Raw genomic sequence first — 20,429 nt, 5'->3', positions numbered from 1 at the left:
AAAGTGGGCATAGAGATTGGAGATTTTGAAATTATTTGTCACCTTTATATAAGTAGGATTTCTTTTCCCCAGGGGTGCTTTGGGGTGCTCTCCTTCACAAAGAACTACCATTGTACTTTGGGTTCCCCCCCCCGCCGGGTTTTTAGCAGAAATAAATAGGCGATCCCTGATAAAAATGGGGCATGAGGAAAGTGGTATTTAGTGTAAGTCACAACCTGATGGCCATATTGGTTGTCTCTCTTCCCCATACTTCCCATTCGTGAAGAATGAAGTGTCTGGGGCAAGAGCCAACTCCTAGTAGGTGGAAGCAGATTCTCAAGAAAACAAAATATTTTGGAATTAAGTTTGCATTTTGATCTGACTGGAACTTGAGTTTTTAAGAGGAACACATTCTACAATGATTTAAAAAAAAAAGAAGTTGCAGTTGTGTGATAATTTTGAGGGACATTAATTTTTTTATTGGTTGGGGGCAAAGGAACCTTGTTGGGTCAGAGCAGTGCTTATTTATATTTATTTTTTTAACTTTTAAAATATTTATTTTTGGCTGCATCAAGTCTTAGTTGCGGCACAAGGGATCTCTGTAGTTGCTGCGTGCAGCTTTGGAGTGTGTGGGCTCTGTAGTTGGGGCTTAAGGGCTTAGTTGTCCCACGGCATGTGGGATCTTAGTTCCTGGACCAGGGACTGATTCCACATCCCTTGCATTGGAAAGTGGATTCTTAACCCCTGGACCACCAGGGAAGTCCTTATATATGTTTATTTTAAAATACTGATGCACATGTGCCTTAGTCTTCACCACTCTCTATAACTTCTAATCGGTTCAGCTCACATTTGTGTTTTATGTCTCTGGTCCCTGTAGACATTTTGGTTTATTACTTTGAACTTCTGTTCTCCTGTCAGAGCCTCATCTTATTTCTCATGATATAGCCTACACGTTTTTAAATGCTGGGACCCTGGATGAAGATGGGCCAGAGGAGTTTCTTTCCCCTTCTCAAGTCTGTGACCTTCCTTTCCTTGGGTAGGCTCCCAAATTCTTCGGGGAGCTAGTAGATAAGAAATTAAGCCCACAGCTACAGTAGCATTTGGGAAATGCCTGAATTGAGCCAGTGTATGTGTTGTCATAGTGTGAAGCTGACATGGCTTCATGTCCCCTGGAGGAGAAATCCATGACACAGGCAGAGAGTCATGTAGAAAGGGAAGTTCTATGTCATGATACAAACATAAGGATCATAGCTGCCCAGATCTAGAGAAAAGATCACCGTAGATGGAGGAGTGGGATGAAGAGGACTCATGGAAGAGGTAGGTCTTGAGCTGAACCCCATGAGGCGGTTAAAAATTTGATCTCACCTGACAGAATACTATCAGGAGAACCAAAGAGCTTTTCTGTCCCACTTTTGAACCAGCTTGACCTGTGAACTTTGCTTAGAAAGTGACAGCCCCTCTCTGGTACTCACTTTCTTCATTAGTAAAATGGAACTGGATATATCTATGATTTTTCTTTTTAATGTTTTTAAGCCAAGGATGTTGTTGTTTAGTTGCTAAGTCATGTCTGACTCTTTTGTGACCCTGTAGACTGTAGCCTGCCAGATTCCTCTGTCCATAGGATTCTCCAGGCAAGAATACAGGAGTGGGTTGCCATTTCCTTTTCCAGGGGATCTTCCCAGCCCAGGGGTTAAACCCACGTCTCTTAGGTCTCCTGCTTGGCAGGATAAGTCTTTACCACTGAGCCACCTGGGAAGCCAAGCCAGAGATAACTTTCTTCAAATCAAACCATGTACTAAATCATAATATAAAGGAAAGTAGCACTGCCACGGTGAACACGACAGCAGTTCCCTTCCTTCTGCCCTTGTCTGCTTCCTCAAGTTGCCCTGCTCCACCCGAAGGAGGCTTATGGAGCACGACTTTCAAATTACTCAGGCTCTTCTGAGGATGCTTCTAGGGTCTTGTGCTGTGATTCATGGGAGCCACTTTCAGTGACATGTTCAATATCCAGAGTTTGGGAAGGAAGGGAGGCTGACCTCGACACAATCTACTGTGTGTCTGCTTTAAAGTTGTTACAGCTTTGCCAGACGTGTATAGCTGAAGATCTTAGCTTTTCTGTTCCTCTCCATACACTCATAGAAGAGTACCCTATCTGATTCAGTGAAAGATGTTAGGCATTATTTTGTTCTTTTCAGGGCTGAGTAATATTCCATTGTATATATGTACCATATCTTCTGTATCCATTCCTTTGTCAGTGGACATTCATTTTTTTTGTTTTCTCATTTTTTAAAATTAATTTTTATTGGAGTATAGTTGCTTTACAGTGTTGTATTAGTTTCTACTGTAGAGCAAAATGAATATATATATATATAGCTTCTTTTTTTTTGGATTTTCTTCCCATTTAGGTCACCACAGAGTATTGAGTAGAATTCATGGTAGGTACTCATTAGTTATCTATTTTATACATAGTATCAATAGTGTGTGTATGTCAATCCCAATCTCCCAATTCATCCCACCCCCCCTTCATTCTTGGTATCTGTATGTTTAATCTTTATGTCTGTGTCTCTATTTCTGCTTTGCAAATAGATCATATGTACCCCTTTTCTAGATTCCACTTGTATGTGTTAATAGATTCATAGATTTTTTAAAACAAACTTGTGGTTACCAAAGGGGAAACATTGCAGGAGGGATAAATTAGGAGGTTGGGATTAACATACCCATACTACTACATATAAAATAGATAACCTACAAGGACCTACTGCATAGCACAGGGAACTCGACTCACTATTCCATAATAACCTATATGTGTAAAGAATCTGAAAAAGAGTGAATATATGTGTAACACTGAATCACTTTGCTATAGACCTGAAACTAACACAAAATTGTAAATCAACTATACTCCAATAAATTTTTTATTAAAAAATATATTAAAGATATTCCAAGTGAGTAGTCACTCTTGACAGAAATAGAATTGAAGCTGTTACCTATCACATATTGCACTATTCATTTGTTAATGAGGGACTGATCCTGGCCCATTTGGGGGCAGTCAGTAAATGTTAGAAGAAATGAGTAACTGGATCATTGAAGGAGAAAATAAGTGATGTGTTAAAGGCACACATTTTCAGGGTTAGAAACATCTTGACAGAGGCAGCTAGGTTTGCAGTGTGTACAGGTTGAAAGTCTCATGTGTCCACCCACCATCACCTCCAGATCCAGACATCTTAATGACCCTAGTGATATTTTTGTTAACTTGAAGGACACATTGCACCATGTCAGTTTCAGCCTTTGGAAAGTCAAAGTTTTCCTTTTCATCCTCAGATGCTTATCTTTGAAGATAGTGACGTTGTGCAATGTGACCAGAGGGTGATCCAATTTGTGGACAAACTAGTATTTTCTTGGTTGGCAAGTAGGAAGGGCAATCATTGTAATAATTATTTGAGCACAGCTAATACCTGTTTAGAGATGATGAAGTGTTAGAAACTGTGCACATCTTTACATGCAGTAGATTATGTAATGTGCATCAAACCTTAAGGGCAATGTGATTATGAGCCCCCCCCATTTATATTTGAAGAAACTGCAGTTTAAAAATAGTGTGTTGGAGATTATTTGGCTAGACTGGATTGGAGATGCGTCTTCATTTCACTTCTAAAATTCTGGAAAGAGGATTCCAGAAGCTTGCATCTCGTAGGCCAAATTCAGCTCACAGATGTATTAGAGTTGGCCCCCAACTGTGTGTGTGTTTTTTTTTTAATTGAGCTAGCAGTTCAGGAGGGCTTAAACTTGGAGGAGAATCTGATACTGGCTTAAACCTTGTCATGACTCAAGATGACAAGCTCATTCCTGGAATTCTTTTTAGGAAGCTCCTGGTGAGTCTTGAAGGGATTCAGTCATTCCTTCACTTGTTGAACGATGCTTATTATGTGCCTGCCATTTGGAAAGTATTGAATTGTGTGTGTGCTCAGTCGCTCAGTCATGTCCAACTCTTTGCGACCCCGTGGACTGTAGCCCACTGGGCTCCTCTGTCCATGGGATTTTTCAGGCAAGAATACTGGAGTGGGTTGCCATTTCCTCCTCCAGGGGATCTTTCTGACCCAGGAATCAATGTCTCCTGCATCTCCTGCATTGTCAGGCAGATCCTTTACCACTGAGTCACCTGGGAAGCCCAAGGTATTGGACTAGTTTGGATCAAACAGGGAACTACAAGCCACAATCCATGCCTTCAAGGACCGTCTAGGAGGAGCTAAGTCACATGCAAAGGGAAAAACTAAACAAATGGAATAAAATAATAATTAATGTGCACTGATTATTTACTCCATACCATGCATGTGCTTTAGAAGCTCTATCTCATTTTATCTAGAACACAACCTGTGAGGTGGGTGCAATTATTGTCCTTGTTTTTCTAAGACAGCTTAGAGGACATAAGAGCTCTGTCCAAGCCCATATAGTTAGTAGGTGGTGAAGCCTGCAAAACCTCTACAATTACCCATGCTGCCGCTCCAGTTTAATTTGTAATAAGACTTATAAACTTAATCATAAAGAGTAGAAATGTGACACATGCAGTAAAAAATACTAAATAATATTCATAGAAGTAATGATAAAGAGCGGAAGTGTAGCAGGTCAGCTGAGAACGAGATGAGAGGCACAGGGAACTGAGGGGGAAGGGAGGAAGGGATACCCTGGAGAGGCAGGAGGAGAAGGCAGAGTCCAGCATCACTAATCTAGGAAAAAGATACTTTAGTGGACAGAGGTGTCACTGCCGTGTGATCCTTGGAGATGAGGATGCAGGAAAAACCTCGGCTTTGGTTTTTAGGAGGTAATTATTGACATTCAGGGAAGCTTTTGGTTGAGTGCAGAAACAGAGGGAGGTTGCATTGGGTAAATTATTGTTTTTTCAAGTTTTATTCATTTATTTATTTTTGGCTGCTCTGGGTCTTTTTTGCTGCGTGCAGATTTTCTCCAGTTGTGGTGAGTGGTGGCTTCTCTTCGTTGCGGTGCACAAGCTTTAGGCCCAGGGGCTTCAGTACTTTGGCGCGTGGGCTTAGTTGCTCCTTAGCTTGTGGGATCTTCCCAGACCAGGGATCAAACCCATGTCTCCTGCATTGGCAGGTGGAATTCTTAACCTGTGGGCCAGCAGGGAAGACCAACATTGGGTAAATTCTAAGTAACCATTTATGTCTCAGTTGCTGATTCTAATAGTAGGTTAGCCCATCAGGGTACCCAGTCATGATAAGTGGGCCAGCAGTGAGAAGTAACAGAGACTGAGGAGGTCTGCAGTAGGCTGGAGGTCAGAATTGCCTGATTTTTGATCTTCCAAAAGAAACCAGAAACCCTGAATTTTTAGTGCGATACCTCCAGATTTCTAATGTTAGTTCAACTAAGAAAACAAAACAGTTGACCAAGTGTAGTACATCTCTGAGCTGAATTTGGCCTAGTAACAGCAAACTTCTAGAAGCCTCTTTCCAGAAGTTTAGAAATAAAATGAAGAAGCATCTGAAAGAAGAAATAATTCCAGGGATGGTTTAGGATTGATTTGAGATGTGTGTGTGTGTGTATGTGTGTGTGAAGAGCTTCTTGTTTTTATTTTCTTGGGGTGAGTAAACATAAACCTACTAAGTGGGAGAAATATAATAAAGACATCCAAAATAGCATAGAGAGATGTCTGAAAAATTAAAGTGCCAGTGACAAGAAAAGCATTGAGGCCAATTATTAAAAAGATGAGAAGAAGTAAAGGAGCAATTGGGAAATAAAGAGAGCCTACCTTGGGGCTAGAGGATGCGTATTGTGAGCTAAGTGGGGAATCAGATGGAGCCTGGAACCTGGAAAAGTTTTGTGATGGCTGCTTAGGGAATAGACAGTGGCAAGAGTGTAGGATAAATAGAATTGTGGCATAGCAGTGAAGACCTAGCTTGCTTCAGCTATCCTTTAGTTTTTAAGTGAGCATCTACTTATATGATATAGTGAGGTAATACAGATACAGTAGGAGACACAGTTGTGAATAAGACTTAATTGCTGCCTCCAAGAACTTGTTGTCTTACTTATGATCTATAGCTCTAAACTGAACTGATAGATGGGCTAGTTTCCCAAATTTCATTCATTCACTTGGTAGTCATCGCTTTGCCAAGTCTTTGAATTATCTATATGGTTATTTGCTCAATAGTTTTCTTTAAACCATCTCCTACTTTATATACAAAAATAGAAAAATGAAAATAGAAAAGATAGTAGAAAAATGAAGCCATATATCATTACTTTCATTGGCGTATTTTTTCAAATGTGCATTTTTAGAACATACTAAGCTGTTTGACATTCTATCAGAAATTCATCTCTATTTCACCTAAAATCATCTCGTATCTTACCGGTAAAACATATACCATGTCTTGGGGAAGATAGAACTGGTTAGTTGGTAGAATTCTTTAGGTCATTCAAAGCAAGACTTTTTCCACATTAGAATATCTGCATATGGCCTTGGTTTTTTATTCAGGCAGATCAACTTCGATGACCTGATCTGAATAAAATGGATAAAGGCAGGCACCTCTTTGTCTGACAATTTTAAAATCATGCTATTTGAATACCAAGAAGGTTGGAGCTTGACTGCAGAGCCTTCCAAATTAATCTAGTCTGGAAAAAGAAAAAGAAAATGCCATCAAGTAACAGGAGATTTGTCAGCTGCCTTGCTTACACTTTTCATATAAAACATAAAGGTTGGCAGATTACAGATGAAAGGTCAGTTCAGCAAAAAAGAAAACATGTCAAACAATCTCATAACATAGGTAACAGAGGATGGAAGTTGGAAACTACTATTGGATTCTCAGAAAGAGATGAGTTTGTTGGCAGTGTGTAAATATCATGACGATTTCCACGGCTGTTCATTTTGGTGGCTACTTCTTTATGCTGAGTCTCCAAAATTTGATTTAAAAGATACTGAAGAGGCCTGTCTTCCTGAGAAAGATTTACTTTGCAGCAGTTTTATTTTTTTTCTTCCACTGATCTGAAGGGGAGAAATGTACTTCCTTCAGGTCGCCTTGTTTCCCAGTCTCACCCATCCCATCCCTGAAGCAATGCTCTAAAATGGAAAAAGCAAGAAGCCAAGGCCTCTTGCAAGAGCAGTGGTGCATAAAGAGAGAGTTTGCAGTGAGTCCATCATCATGAATCATTAAAGGAGAACTGGCAGCTAAAGCGTGACTCGTACAAATGGAGTTGCTCAAAGATTCAATCAGGTAGTACCTGCCTTGGAGCAGATTACTGTCCAGGAAAACATTTCAGCCTGTTCCAGCCTTGGGAGGAGGGTGGATCCAGGGAGGTAGTACTGCGCCAGTGGGGTCACAGAGCCATGATGTTGAAGTAGTGGGGCATCTCAAAAATTTCTATCGTGTACAGTGCTGGGAATTTTCAGACTCCTGAATACATCTTTTATCTGTATTTTAAGTGTAGGGAATTGTGCAAAATATCATCATTTTAGCCAAGTAACTTGCAACATACATCACAGTCTTACTGCCTTATGCTAGTGCAGATTATAAGCTTTGCATGTGTTTAAGAGAAGTTTCTTACTTTCTTTTTTTAATCTATTTATTTACTTATTGGCTGTGCTGGGTTTTCGTTGCTGTTCGTGGGCTTCTCTAGTTGTAGTGAGTGGAGTCTACTCTCCAGTTTGCCATGTGTGGGCTTCTCATTGTGGTGACTTCTCTTCTCGTGGAGCACAAGCTCTAGGGTGTTCGGACTTCAGTGGTTGTGGCACATGGGCTTCGTTGCCCTGCTGCATGTGTAATCCTTGCAGGCCAGGGATCGAACCCAAGTCTCCTGCATTGGCAGGCAGATTCTTAACCACCGGGCCACCAGGGATGTCCTTGAGAGAGGCTTCCTATTTTTTTGGAGCTCTTCACCGCAACCTTTTGAATAGCTGAGGCCAAAGGCATGTCACACAGCTCTGTGGGCCAGTAGTCAAGGATATCCATTGATAACTTAGCCACCATGTTTTCAGTTTTATCTTCCTGCAGTATTATTTTCTGCCTGTTTTCATCTCTCTCATAAGTCTCCCCATAAGCCCACATTCTGTGTATCCAATTTTAATACTATTTACAATTTGCATTGGTGAAATCCAACTGGACCTATGACAAAAACTTGCCTTCCCCACGCAAATACAATTCTGTCTCCGACTGTAAGCTTCATTAATTGATTCATTGACTCTGGCTTGCTGGTAAGGACAAATTCTTACAACAAATATATCCAATTCCTGCTCGTGGTAACTTTCATTCTTCCTGGAATAGCAGGAAACATTAATTTTGCATTGGACCCGGGAGTCTCAGGAAGCTGGAATTATAGGCACCGTCTTCCCACCCTTTTCCTCCTCAAAATAAAAATGAAATAAAATGAGCAGCTGCCCAGTGGTGAGGCTTCAGGGATGGGTAATGAGAAAGAAGAGAAAAGGGCATTAATTTCAGGATGGGGACAGCTGCCGGGCACTATCTCCCTTTGGATTTTGGTTCTTATAGCATCACGATGAGTTATTAATATGTATGATCTGTACTTTATTCAAACATTATAAATCTATGCAGAAGTCTGGTGTTTGGGTTTTCCTTTATAGCTTTCATTCTTCTTCCCAGAATTATCTCATTTTGATCGGGAAACTTTTGCATATAAAGCACGCACGGCGAACTCACATTTCCATACCATAAATATTAAAAGGGGGTTAAGCTTTACAGTTTCTTCTCGCATCCCAATGGGAGGGAAGTTAGCCTTCTAATCAGGGGGTCATTATTAATCTTTTTATTCACAAGCCAAAAGGTAAACTTTAACTTGCCATATGAAATTGTACTGTGTGCTTCCTTTGATTTATGCAAATTGTGAAATATGTATGCCATGTCTTTTGTACTAGGTGATACTAAAAATCTAGCAGTGAACAGAGTTGTCGCAAACAGTTGGTCGGCTTATTTTTTAAGGATTAAAACCGAGTCTAGACCTTTTTTTAAGGCTTATGACTAAAGTACTTTTTGCTGGATGATTCTAAACTATGGATCACAGTATGGATTCATCACAGTGAAGCTGTAGCAAACAGCAAAGGGAAATGGAACTAGAAAACTTAATGTCTCCTTAGTAGCTTTTTAGCTTCTGAGCGGCTTCCTGTCTCTCGTTTATTGTCATTTTTGTTAGCATAAAGGAGTAGTCATAAATTTTGGTTCCCATGGAAATATAAAGGAACGTGTGAGCTATTTCGTTTGGGGATACTGTCTGGTAATCACGCAGTCTCGGCTGTTGTACTTCGTGATGGGAAATGAACGTGCTAATTGGTGCTTTTTTTTGTTTCGTATTTCAGGAAACCTGCCATATGAATATAAAATAGTGATTGCTGGGAATCATGAACTGACATTTGATAAGGAATTCATGGCAGACCTTGTTAAACAGGACTACTACCGTTTCCCTTCTGTGTCCAAATTGAAACCAGAGGACTTTGACAACGTTCAGTCCCTCCTGACGAACAGTATTTACTTACAAGACTCGGAGGTAACAGTGAAGGGATTCAGGATATATGGTGCACCTTGGTAAGTGTTCATTCCAACAGTCTTCCCCTCCTTTTTTTTTAGCTCAACGCTGAGAAAGCATGGTGCCAGCTTAAGTGTCTTAAACCAAAAAAATAAAGGTGAAATGAAACCTTTTTGCTGTATTTCCAACAGAACACGAATTTTGGCACTGCTGCGAATTGTTGGTTGTGATGCAGATTTCTTTAGGCGAGATCAGTGAGGGCAGGGCTTTGGTACAGTAGATACATGTCTGTTTGTGTGACTGGGGCTGCACGTGTGTCGGTGGACACAGAAAAATTTGGGGGAAGGTCACCGTGTTACCCTTCACGCAGATTCAGCCACTCTGAACATTCCATCAGCCTTAGGTGATTCATTTCCTCCTTATGTTTTACATTGGAAACACTCATGAAATAGCTTGCTTAGAGTTTCTCAAATCTTGCTACGCATGAGAATCACCTGATAACTCTGAAGAAATACAGATTTTGAAGCCATAACCGCTCCCCCCACCCCCCGCCCAAGATGCTGATTCTCCTTCTTGAGGTGGAGCCCAGTGACCTGTATTTTTAAAGCTCCCCAGGCAAGACTGATTAGAGAAGGGAATGGCAACCCACCCCTTGCCTGGAGAATCCCATGGATAGAGGATCCTGGCGAGGTACAGTCTATGAGGTCGCAGAGTCGGACAGGACTGAGTGACTAATACACACACACACACACACGCAGGCAAGACTGATCCCCAGACAGTTTGGAAGTTACAGGCTAAGAGCTCAGTTCTAGAATTCTTGGTACTGCAGTTCTCAGCTCTAGAAAACTTGAAGCTGGTGCATATTCTTTGGGACCAGATAAGGAAGCATGTTGATCTTGGCTCTGTCAGCTGGCAGTTGTCTGGTTTTGAAGAAGTTAACTTATAGAGGATGAACCTCAGTTTCTGCATCTCTAAGATGGTGGAAATAATACCTGCTTTAGAGGGTTATGGTGATGATTAAATTGGCTGATGTTTGCAATGAATTGAGAAGAATGTCTGGTGATTTGCTTAGAGCAATATTAATAATTACCACTTTTCAGGCCTTACCTCTGCTACTAAGTATTTATGTGAACTTAAGCAAGTCACTTAGGTTCTAGAGCCAGTTTTTGCATCTTTAAAATGGGAGTGTTAGATCAGAAAATCGATAGCAGAGAAGTCTTGGATTTTTATTTATTTGCTTTTTTACTCTTTGAGAGCCCTATGTGTATATAGAGCACAAAAACTGACCTTTACTTACACAGCCTGGAAGAGTATCCTGGTCATGCCCTAGGAGTTGTGAATAAGGCTGGAAAAGGACAGAGTGAATTCAGATTGGCCACCTCACTCAACTTCCCAGGGCTTCCCAGGTGGCGCAGTTGTAGAGAATCTGCCTGCCAATGCAGGAGACATAAGAGGTGCAAGTTCTATCCCTGAGTGGGAAAGATCCCCTGGAGTAGGAAATGGCACTCCACTCCAGTATTCTTGCCTGGAAAATTCTATGGACAGAGGAACCTGGTGGGCTACAGTCCATGGGGTCACAAAGAGTCAGACAGTACTGAGCATACACACAGACCCCTACTCAACAGTTTGGATTGTCCTCTGTAGAACAGAAAGTTGAGACATTTCGTGTAATTTTTTTTTTCTAGCTTTGCTAGTTAGTATCCAGAAGGACTGATTAGTGGATACAGGAAGAATGTTAGTCGCTCAGTCATGTCCAACTCAGTTCGGATCTCACTGAAGATTTTTTTGGTTAAAATTAATATTCCCAGAACTGCTGTAATCTGAACGTTGATTTAGGAATGCTTACATCAGCGTTTCTGTACAGGGACAACTGATTTCCCATTTCCACCGCTTATTCAGCTTTTGGACTTGAACTTTTCCCCGAATACCTCCTTGCCTCTGTTTTCTCATCTGTAAAGCGGGAAATAGCAATTTTACTTTTCTCTCATGGTTGTCATAAGTGAGTTAATGCATCCACAGCATGCAGAAGGCTTTCTGACATAAGAATAAGCACTTGATAAGTCACCTGTTACTGACCTGGTGAGGTTGGTGTTTCCAGTCTACTTTGTACCTTTGTCCACCTTTGTACAGAGACTGTTGCACTGGGAGTTGGATGTGGGGGTGTCTAGCCTTAGTTCAGTCTCTGGTGACTGCGTGACAAATCCGTTAACTTCTCTGTAAAACAGGGGCAGTGAGGTCTGCCCCACTTTCTCTCTAATGCCACCCACTTCAGTAGTCACCCAAATTAGAATATTCAAAGAGCATGTATTTGTGGACATGCTTGATTATTTTAATATTTTGTACAATTTTTAGCCTCTTTCATTATTAAGAATTAGATTGGAAACAAATTTGGGGGAATTTATATCAGAGCTGCTACTTTTATCCTGTCAGCAAAAAGGATTTTTCCATCCCTGAGGTTCACAAGTAGGTGAATGGCTGCTTAGTAACCCATCAGATATTCCAACCCCAAAATAATGTGAACTGATTTAATAATTTTTTTGACTTTTTATTTTATGTTAGAATATAGCCAATTAGCAATGTTGTGATAATTTTACCTGGACAGCAAAGGGATTCAACTATACATATATCTTTTCTCCCCCAAACTAACCTCCTGTCCAGTTTGGCACATGACATTGAGCAGAGTTCCATGTGCTATATACTAAGACCTTGTTGGTTATCCATTTTAAATATAACAGTGTGTATATGTCCATCCCAAACTCCCTAACTGTCCCTTCCCCCTGGTAACCATAAGTTTGTTCTCTAAGTCTGTGAATTTGTTTCTGTTTTGTAAATTAGAACTGATTTAAGTTTGATTTCCATGCTTTCCCAATGAGTTTTCCAGAGAAAATATTAAGTTCTGATTTGCTGATATTGCTATTGGTTTTAATTTAAAAACAAATCAAAATGAGAACCTTGATACTAAGGATTTCCATCATGTCACAGATTTCTCAAAAGTAATTGCCATCTGACCAGGGAGAGAGCTATTAACTCATTTACAAAATGTGAATTGTGACTCAGTTTTGCTCTAAACAAGGTATATTAGCTCATATTCATTCCATGTTTGTAACTTGTAGCACCACTGAAAGCTTCCTAAAGACCAGAGAGAATTAACGCAGTGTCTCCTGACTTACAATTTAGGAGGAATTTGTATGTGGAAAATAACTTAAAACAATCCTGAGCCCTCGTGGGTGTTTGCAATTGGAGTGCACTGTGGTGCTTATTACATCTGCAAGGAAGAGAGTTTGGCTGTGGTTTGATGGGTCTGGGAAAATCCGTTGACCTACACTGAAGAAGTAAATGGGGTGCCTTGTCCTGGAAGAAAGGTGTTTCCTTGGAAGGAAGGCAGGAGTTGACTAGTTCCCGAGAGGGGGGGGGGGGTGGGAACCTGACTCAGGAGGCCTTCTGCCGGATTCTGTGGCTTCTGTATATACTCCTTCACCTCATCATTTTTCCAAGAGTCTTAAAGAAAGGAATCAGGCGTGATGTATTGTCACAGAATTAACAGTGCAGTTAAAGCTTTTCGTAATTTCTCCTGTTACCTTTTTCATTCCCTCTCTGGGGGACAGAAGAAGAGGATATTGTGTGGCCTGGCAGTTAGATCTGCCCAGGACTCTGCTCTTGTTCAGCAAAGCTCGTGGATTTCTTGTATCCCTCATGTTGGTTCTTTGCCACTGAGATGGTTCCTAATCTCTTATGATCGCTTTCAGCTCTTGTACTTCTTTTCCAAATGCTGATCAGAGGAGACAAAATTCTAATCTGTCAGATATCAGCCACTGTGCTAACTCACTCACTGCTGGTCTGGCCAGCGTAGAGGAGAGGTGGCATTTTGAAATCATCTTTGTATTTTTGGTTACTGGATCTGTAGCCAGCATTTTAGTGCAAGCTATGCTAAGTCACTTCAGTCGTGTCCGACTCTGTGCGACCCCATAGACAGCAGCTCACCAGGCTCCGTCATCCCTAGGATTCTCCAGGCAAGAATACTGGAGTGGGCTGCCATTTCCTTCTCCAGTGCATGAAAGGGAAAAGTGAAAGTGAAGTCTCTCAGTCGTGTCCGCCTCTTAGCGACCCCGTGGACTGTAGCCCACCAGGCTCCTCCGTCCATGGGATTTTCCAGGCAAGAGTACTGGAGTGGGGTGCCATTGCCTTCTCCGTTAGTGCAAGCAGATTTCAATAAATTCACTCATGGGACTAGTTATTTAAAAACTGACTACTCTTCTTATTCTTCTTCTTTTTAATTTCAGTTGTTATTTTGCTACCAAGATGCTTATGTAGAAAAGAAAAAAAAAGAAAAAAATATGGGTACAAACGGAGCAGTAGCCAAGCTGCAAAGAGTAAAAAGTGCATCTTGCTCTGGTCTGAGCATGGCGGTTGTATTGTTCGGCAGTGAACCTTGTTCCCCTCCTGAACAGACATGCAGAGCTGGTCTCCCATTGCTTTTAATGAAAATGAGTGGGGCTTTCCAATGTCCAGGAATTTGATCTCTATGCTGACCAAGGGTCGGGAACAAAGAGCACGCTTTTTCATGTTAGAGTAGACCCAGGTGTAATTTGTCAGATTTAGTAACTGTGGAGGAAGTGCCTTAACTTCTGCAGCCAGAAAATTAGATGGAGTCCCAGGCAGCGTAATTCTAAGATGGTTGAAACAGCAAGAGAAAGCCCATCAAGCTGCGTTTTCAAAGGAAGTGTGAGCAGGATGTATTTTCTCCCTTCTTCTCTCCCCCTCATTTTGGATCATCAATATGTTGAGTTCGTCCATGCCTTTAAATGTAATTTTCTCAGTGTTTTTCAAAGTGGGAGTTAAGTGTTGATTCAACTCTCTGCCGCATTTATACATAATTGTGTTTGCACACAAACAGCTATAAGGTTGCTCACGTTTCCTTGTTCTGATCAGCACCATGGTACTTTACCCTGTCAGAACAGCTTCAGATATTTTTATTTCCAATTATAAGTTTTGTGATGCATCATGTATTTTGCTGACAGTCTTAAGTTCTGGCAATAGCAAACAAATTAACAGCAGATATTGAGTGAGAGGATTAGAAAACCAATGGGCAACTCATATGATAGAATTCAGATACGGGGATGAGTGGAATGGGCTCATTTATTTTATTTTCATAGTCATACTTTGTAATTAACTTGGGCCAAAAAAAAAGAAAGAAAAGAAAGAAATATCTCTACATTCAAGAGGAAAGTCTGTGAATGCTAAAGAACAGCAATGTAGGAACAATATTGTTTCTGTACCACAGTCTCAAGGATTCCAGCTTTTATTCAGGAGGGTTCAGGAAGGTCTTGGCACAGAAGAAGGTCTGTGTATTTGTGTTAAACAAATATGCACTCTGCTTCTACACGATTCTGTTTAAAGGCCCAGGCTAACATTTCATTTTTCTTGGCCCTGGGCCCATGGACTCTCCCATTCTGAAACCTGTGGCGGGTCTACCCTGCTCCAGAGTTTCAGGCTCTGCTTACATTTTTGCTTGCTTCAGAGTGCAGCTGACTTGCTCTTAAAGCTGCAAAGGATCAGATTCACTTCTGGTTTAACAGCCGCCTTGTTTATTTGGAAAGGGAGAAAGCAACACCAGTCCCCTGGCTTCCTATCTCCCGTCAGTGGCCATGCCAGTAAATACCATGGCAGAAGCTGGTGTATGTGGAGTTTGGGATGTTGGATCCAACTCGTACCTCTCTGCCCGCTGGATCCAAACCTTTAAAACCTGCCATGTGCTTTTATGGGTTGTATAAGCAAATGTGGGAGGAGATATATACGTGTTCTTGAGCAATCATTTATGCTTAATATCGGCATTGGGCATGATTTAAATTTTTACCTGAAAATTCTGAGAGACCAACTCAATTAGCCAACAATGATAAGAAACATATTTGGATGGTATATTTCACTTAGGGAACTTTCACCTGTGTTCATTTGGGCTTCACAACAATTCTAAATAGTTAAAATTTAAAAAAAATTCTTAACAAAATGCAAAGGGTGTATATTAATAATTATTAACAATAGCCAGATTTTGCAAGTGCTAGCGTGTCATGATGGTATTGCCTTCATTTGACAAAGGAGACCAAGACTGAGTTTTTGGCAGAGAAGGTGACATGCCCAGAGTTAGTCTGGGGAGAGACAGGGCTAGAATCGGGGCTTGCCTGGTGACTTTGGCAGTAAAGGATCTGCCTGCAATGCCGATCGAACCCGGAGACTTGGGTTCGATCCCTGGGTCAAGAAGATGCCCTGGAGAAGGGAATGGCAACTCACTGTAGTATTCTTGCCTGGAGAATTCCATGGACAGAGGATGCTGGTGGGCTACAGTGCATGGGTCGCAAAAAGTTGGACACAACTGAGTGACTAACACATACACACACACACACACACACACACACACACACACACACACACACAGAGCACTAGAATCCAGTGTTCCTTTGAGGAGCTTTCGAGGCTGAGGGAAAATATCCTAGTAACCGCAGATGTCACTCTACTCCTTGACCTGAGGCAACTCAGGAAATGGCCACATAGAAGTCTTGACTGTTCCCGTCTGGTTGTGAAAAAGGACACGCAGAAATCCAGGCCAGTCCTTCCAGGAGCTCTCAGGCTTCAGTGGTGAGGTGTTTGAGGGGAGACAATGGGAATGTTGGGGGAACGGAAGAAGGGAATGATCCAGCCTCTTTTGCATGATATGCTCCAGAATTTAGGGTATAATGGGAATCTGTGCCTCAGTCCATCCTAAAGGAAATCAGTCCTGAATGTTCATTGGAAGGACTGATGTTGAAGCTGAAACTCCAATACTTTGGCCACCTGATGCGAAGAACTGACTCATTTGAAAAGACCCTGATGCTGGGAAAGATTGAAGGCCGGAGGAGAAGGGGATGGCAGAAGATGAGATGTTTGGATGGCATCACTGATTCAATGGACATGAGTTTGAGTAAACTCCAGGAGTTGATGATGGACAGGGAAACCTGGCGTGCTGCAGTCCATGGGGTCACAAAGAGTCGGACACGACTGAGCAACTGAACTGAACTGAACTGAATACTTCAGTGTTTCGTAAGACGTGGGCCAGTTCCTCTGGTCCTTCTGCTTCATGGGGACAACTTCCATCCCCTCTGCCGAGGAGCTGCTGAGAGAGACGGCAGCCCTGGGCACATGCACCAAAAAGGAAGTGCTGGCCGAGTGTCGCCACTGAAGTCGGGCTCACATGGACCCATGCACTGTGCTTCAGGCAGACTTGGACTTCCACGTTGAGACCCCGTCGCTGGCTACTTGGCATTCCCTCATTTTCTCATGTCACACTGATAGGCTCCTTTTTAACCCAGAGTTGTTGGGGTGGATGGAGGGAGATGATACAGTGGCTGTAAGTGCCACGAGAGCAGGGGCCTCCATCCCCAGCCTGGAGCCTGGCACAGTGGATGCTCAGTCCATTTCTGCTAAATAAATGAATGAGTGTGGCGGTGATAGAGATGTGTCTGTGGCTCCTGGACTGCAGGTCTACACTTATGAGACACTCAGTTGCAAAAGAAAAGAAAATATTTCTGAGACAAGATCAAGCATTGCCATGAATCTGCAAGGACCACTAGAGATGGTAGAACAAAATGGAGCCAAAGAAAGGGCTAACCTATGCCCATGAGCTCTTCATGGACACGTCTAGATCCTTCCCGAATGTTCAAAAAGTAGAGTGCATAAAATCTCTTCAGGTGAGCATGGTCTCATGAAGGTGAGGAAGGGGAGTGGTGAGACAGACCTTGAAGGCAGTGAGAACTTTCAAAGACAGGCTCCAACAGTATTTTTAAATTCTCAGTTGTCAGTTCTTTACTTCATTTGCCTTATCCCCATGCTCTGGGTAGCTACAGAAGTTTCTTTTAGATTTGGAGACTATCTCTTTAAGCTATAGTAAAAGCAACCAGTGTAAAGTGTGAGTTCGGCCAGAAGCTAAACCAAGTGGGCCTTCAGAATGTCCTTTGGACATTAGAAACCAGTTATTGAACATATGACATTTCTCGATGGTTGTGGTCTCAGTGGCTGAATTCTTAGAGTTGAATTAAAGCCATATAGATTCTGTACCATTTATTTTCAAGCTATGTGACAAACATGTATTTCTTATTTAATCCTTGAGTTGTAAGTGTAACATGAGTTTCTCCAGCTATTACCAGATACTGAGCCCACTGGGGTCCCTTTGACAGTTGCAGCCCGTGTTTGCCTGGTTCCACGCTCTGCCTTCCGGCACCTCCTGCATACCTTTCCCCTGTAGTTCAGGTGTACCCACGAGTAAGTCCAAGTAACCGTGCGGGTTCCTTTAGTCCTCCTGATGATGAGAGTGAATGGGCTTTGGAGTCCAGCTAGGAAGCTGCCCCTTCTACCCAGTGCTTCCTTTTTGCCAGGCACAGGGGCCTCCCAGGTGGTGCTAGTGGTAAAGAACCCACCTGCCAATGCAGGTTAGACATAAGGGACTCGGGTTCGATCTCTGGGTCAGGAAGATCCCCTGGAGGAGGGCATGGCAACCTACTCCTATATTCTTGCCTAGAGAACCCCATGGACAGAGGAGCCTGGCGGGCTACAGTCCATGAGGTCACAAAGAATCCGACATGACTTAACGCCTGAGCATGGCTCGGGTGGCCCATTTGCCCTTTCTGATGCATCTGCCCCACTGCCAGAGTTGTTTCACAACAGAATCATGGTAATCAAAGCCATTCTTGTATTCTGGGAGAGGCCCTCTTCCCTTTGCATACCTATTTGCATATCCATTTCACAGATGAAACTGTGGCTCAGAGATGAAGCAACTTACTTAAGGAGGGAACTGAGATCTACATGATAAAACTGAGACACAAGTTGTTAGGCTGTGTCTGTAAGAAGGCCATCAAGGTATGTCACGTGGCCTCCCAAGGGGTCACCTGTAAGCCTGTGGGAGCTCGTTGGGGGACAGGCGAAAAGATGCTGTGTTCAGGGACATCTGTCTGACAGTGAAGGGTTTGTTGAACCTGGGCTGAGTTCCTGTTGATCCCCTCTTCCCTTAAACCATTAGTTCTTCAGGTTAACAAACTGCCAGCTGGACCTCCCCATCAGGGAGATACACCCTGAAAGGTCTGATTCCCAGACTGGACGTAGCTTAAACAGCTATAGCTCTGTTCTGCCTACTGACGGGAGAAGCAAGGAGTGTGTAGAGGCTGCAGCCTTTAGAAGCAGCTGTCTGCAGCAAGCTTGTGTCTCAGTTTTATCATGTAGAACTCACCTGGTTAAGCCAGTTGTTTCATCTCTGAGCCACAGTTTCATCTGTAAAATGGGTATGCAGAGAACAGTAACTACTGTTTCTTGAGCATCACTCACGTATAGGTATTTTACATAAAACAGTTTTTAAGCCTCAACTGTCATCCTGTAAAGGAAGTAATATTACCCCCCATTTGGGAGTTGATAAAAATTGAAGTTTTATGATGAAAATAGATAAGTTAAATACTACAGAAAGATACTCATTTCCTTAACAGCAGAACTGGAAGTCTAACCCCAAAGCCTTTATTTTTTTCACTACTCCATGTATGTTTCATGGCATTAAAATTCGATTATGTATGTTATGTTCCTGACACTCAGTAAATCCACAATAAATACAATTTTCTTCCTTGGAAGGTAATATCGATAGTTGTGTAGTTTTGTGATGGCTACTTTTGTTTGTTTGTCAGCTTTCTTTTCTTTTTTATTATAATATACCAAAGTAGAAGGGAAGAAGCAAAAAGGGACAAGAAATGAAGTGAATAGGAAACTGTCTAGGAAAATAGTCACCCTGTATGTGTATGTGTGTGAAGCAGGGGAGAGAATTTTTAAAAGCAAACATTGTACAATTTTTTTGCACAGCAAGTTGTAATGATCTGGATAAGTGGAAACCATTTAGGAAGGGAACCCCATATATTGGCAGCATGTGGTCAAAGGATGTGGAAGAGTAAATAGATGTCTGTTAAATGAAGACATATGGAGTGTTTTAAGGTCACTTACATGGAGCGTCATTTTAAATGTATGAGTAACGTTGTGTACTGTGTTTTCACCCAGAAAAAATAAAAGTGATCTTGGATGGGAACTATAAATTGAACGTGGAATGTTCCATGAGGGTTCCTGAAACAGGAAGTTGGTGGCACACTTTGAAAGCCTCTGGGTTAGCAGAATGTGTCTGCATTCCATAAAGAGCAGAAAAAATGAGTTGCAAACCTGCTTTAATTCAGGAGGAGATACAGGAAGACTGTTCTGCACGAATATTAGAAAAGATTGGCTTGGTTAAAATGTAAATACAATTACTGTGACTAAAGTGTCTAAGTATGAAATTTGCAACAAAAAAATGAAAAATAAATGAAGAGAAGCACCTGGTTTATAAAAGCCTAATGTCTGGCATGGTGGATTTTGGATGGATCTCTATTTTTTTAAGTGGTGCTAAAATTTCATAAAACCTACAGTAAATCGGCATTGAAGACTAAGTAAAATCAATGCTAAGTGTGTAAAGGGGAAAAAAATCAGAGCTGACAGACTGATTTTCCATTTTCTCCCCTAATTTGTTATCAGCTTCTTTTACATATGATGTACAAAATGATGTCACATAAAAAGAAATGCCTCTGATGCCTGTCTGGCTTCATAAATGGAGATGACTGTTTCACTACACTTCAAGCTGCTGTATGTATTGAAATGATGGGACGAATCAGTCCTAACTCTGAATCCAGTAAGGAGTGCTGACTTTCAATGCCAAACAAGGCTTTTATAAGCAGTGGGAAGTAGCTTGGAGTACCATGATTCCAGAAACGGGGTTATCAAAGACAGAAACTAGGGGGAAAAAGTTTTCATTGTCTTAATGCTTTAAAAGTCCAGCCCCTCCAGCTTGGATGGCAGGAGAGTTTGGGAGAGAATGGATACATGTATATGTATGGCTGAGTCCTTTGCTGCCCACTTGAAACTATCATGTTGTTAATCAGCTATACTCTGAT

General features: G+C 41.8%; 1 protein-coding gene across 15 annotated transcripts in view; it reads left to right on the top strand.

The window, feature by feature from the left end:
• The window catches only part of MPPED2 (metallophosphoesterase domain containing 2), a 204,060-nt gene that overhangs the window by 93,804 nt on the left and 89,827 nt on the right, over positions 1-20,429 (top strand). For 8 of the 15 annotated variants that reach the window (XM_081543536.1, XM_081543533.1, XM_081543540.1 and 5 more), the window contains one exon: positions 9,287-9,512. In XM_081543536.1, coding sequence (XP_081399662.1) covers positions 9,287-9,512 — 226 coding nt within the window. Of the gene's footprint in view, positions 1-9,286; positions 13,464-13,580; positions 14,660-20,429 lie in introns of those variants that run through there. The other 7 variants (XR_014069254.1, XR_014069256.1, XR_014069253.1 and 4 more) reach the window with 5 other exon arrangements.

This window comes from Giraffa tippelskirchi, chromosome 11, assembly GCF_054371585.1.
Source record: "Giraffa tippelskirchi isolate mGirTip1 chromosome 11, T2T-mGirTip1v1.2.pri, whole genome shotgun sequence".
NCBI lineage: Eukaryota > Metazoa > Chordata > Mammalia > Artiodactyla > Giraffidae > Giraffa > Giraffa tippelskirchi.
The sequence above is the reverse complement of the archived record's forward strand: the minus strand, read 5'-3'. Positions and strand labels throughout refer to the sequence as shown.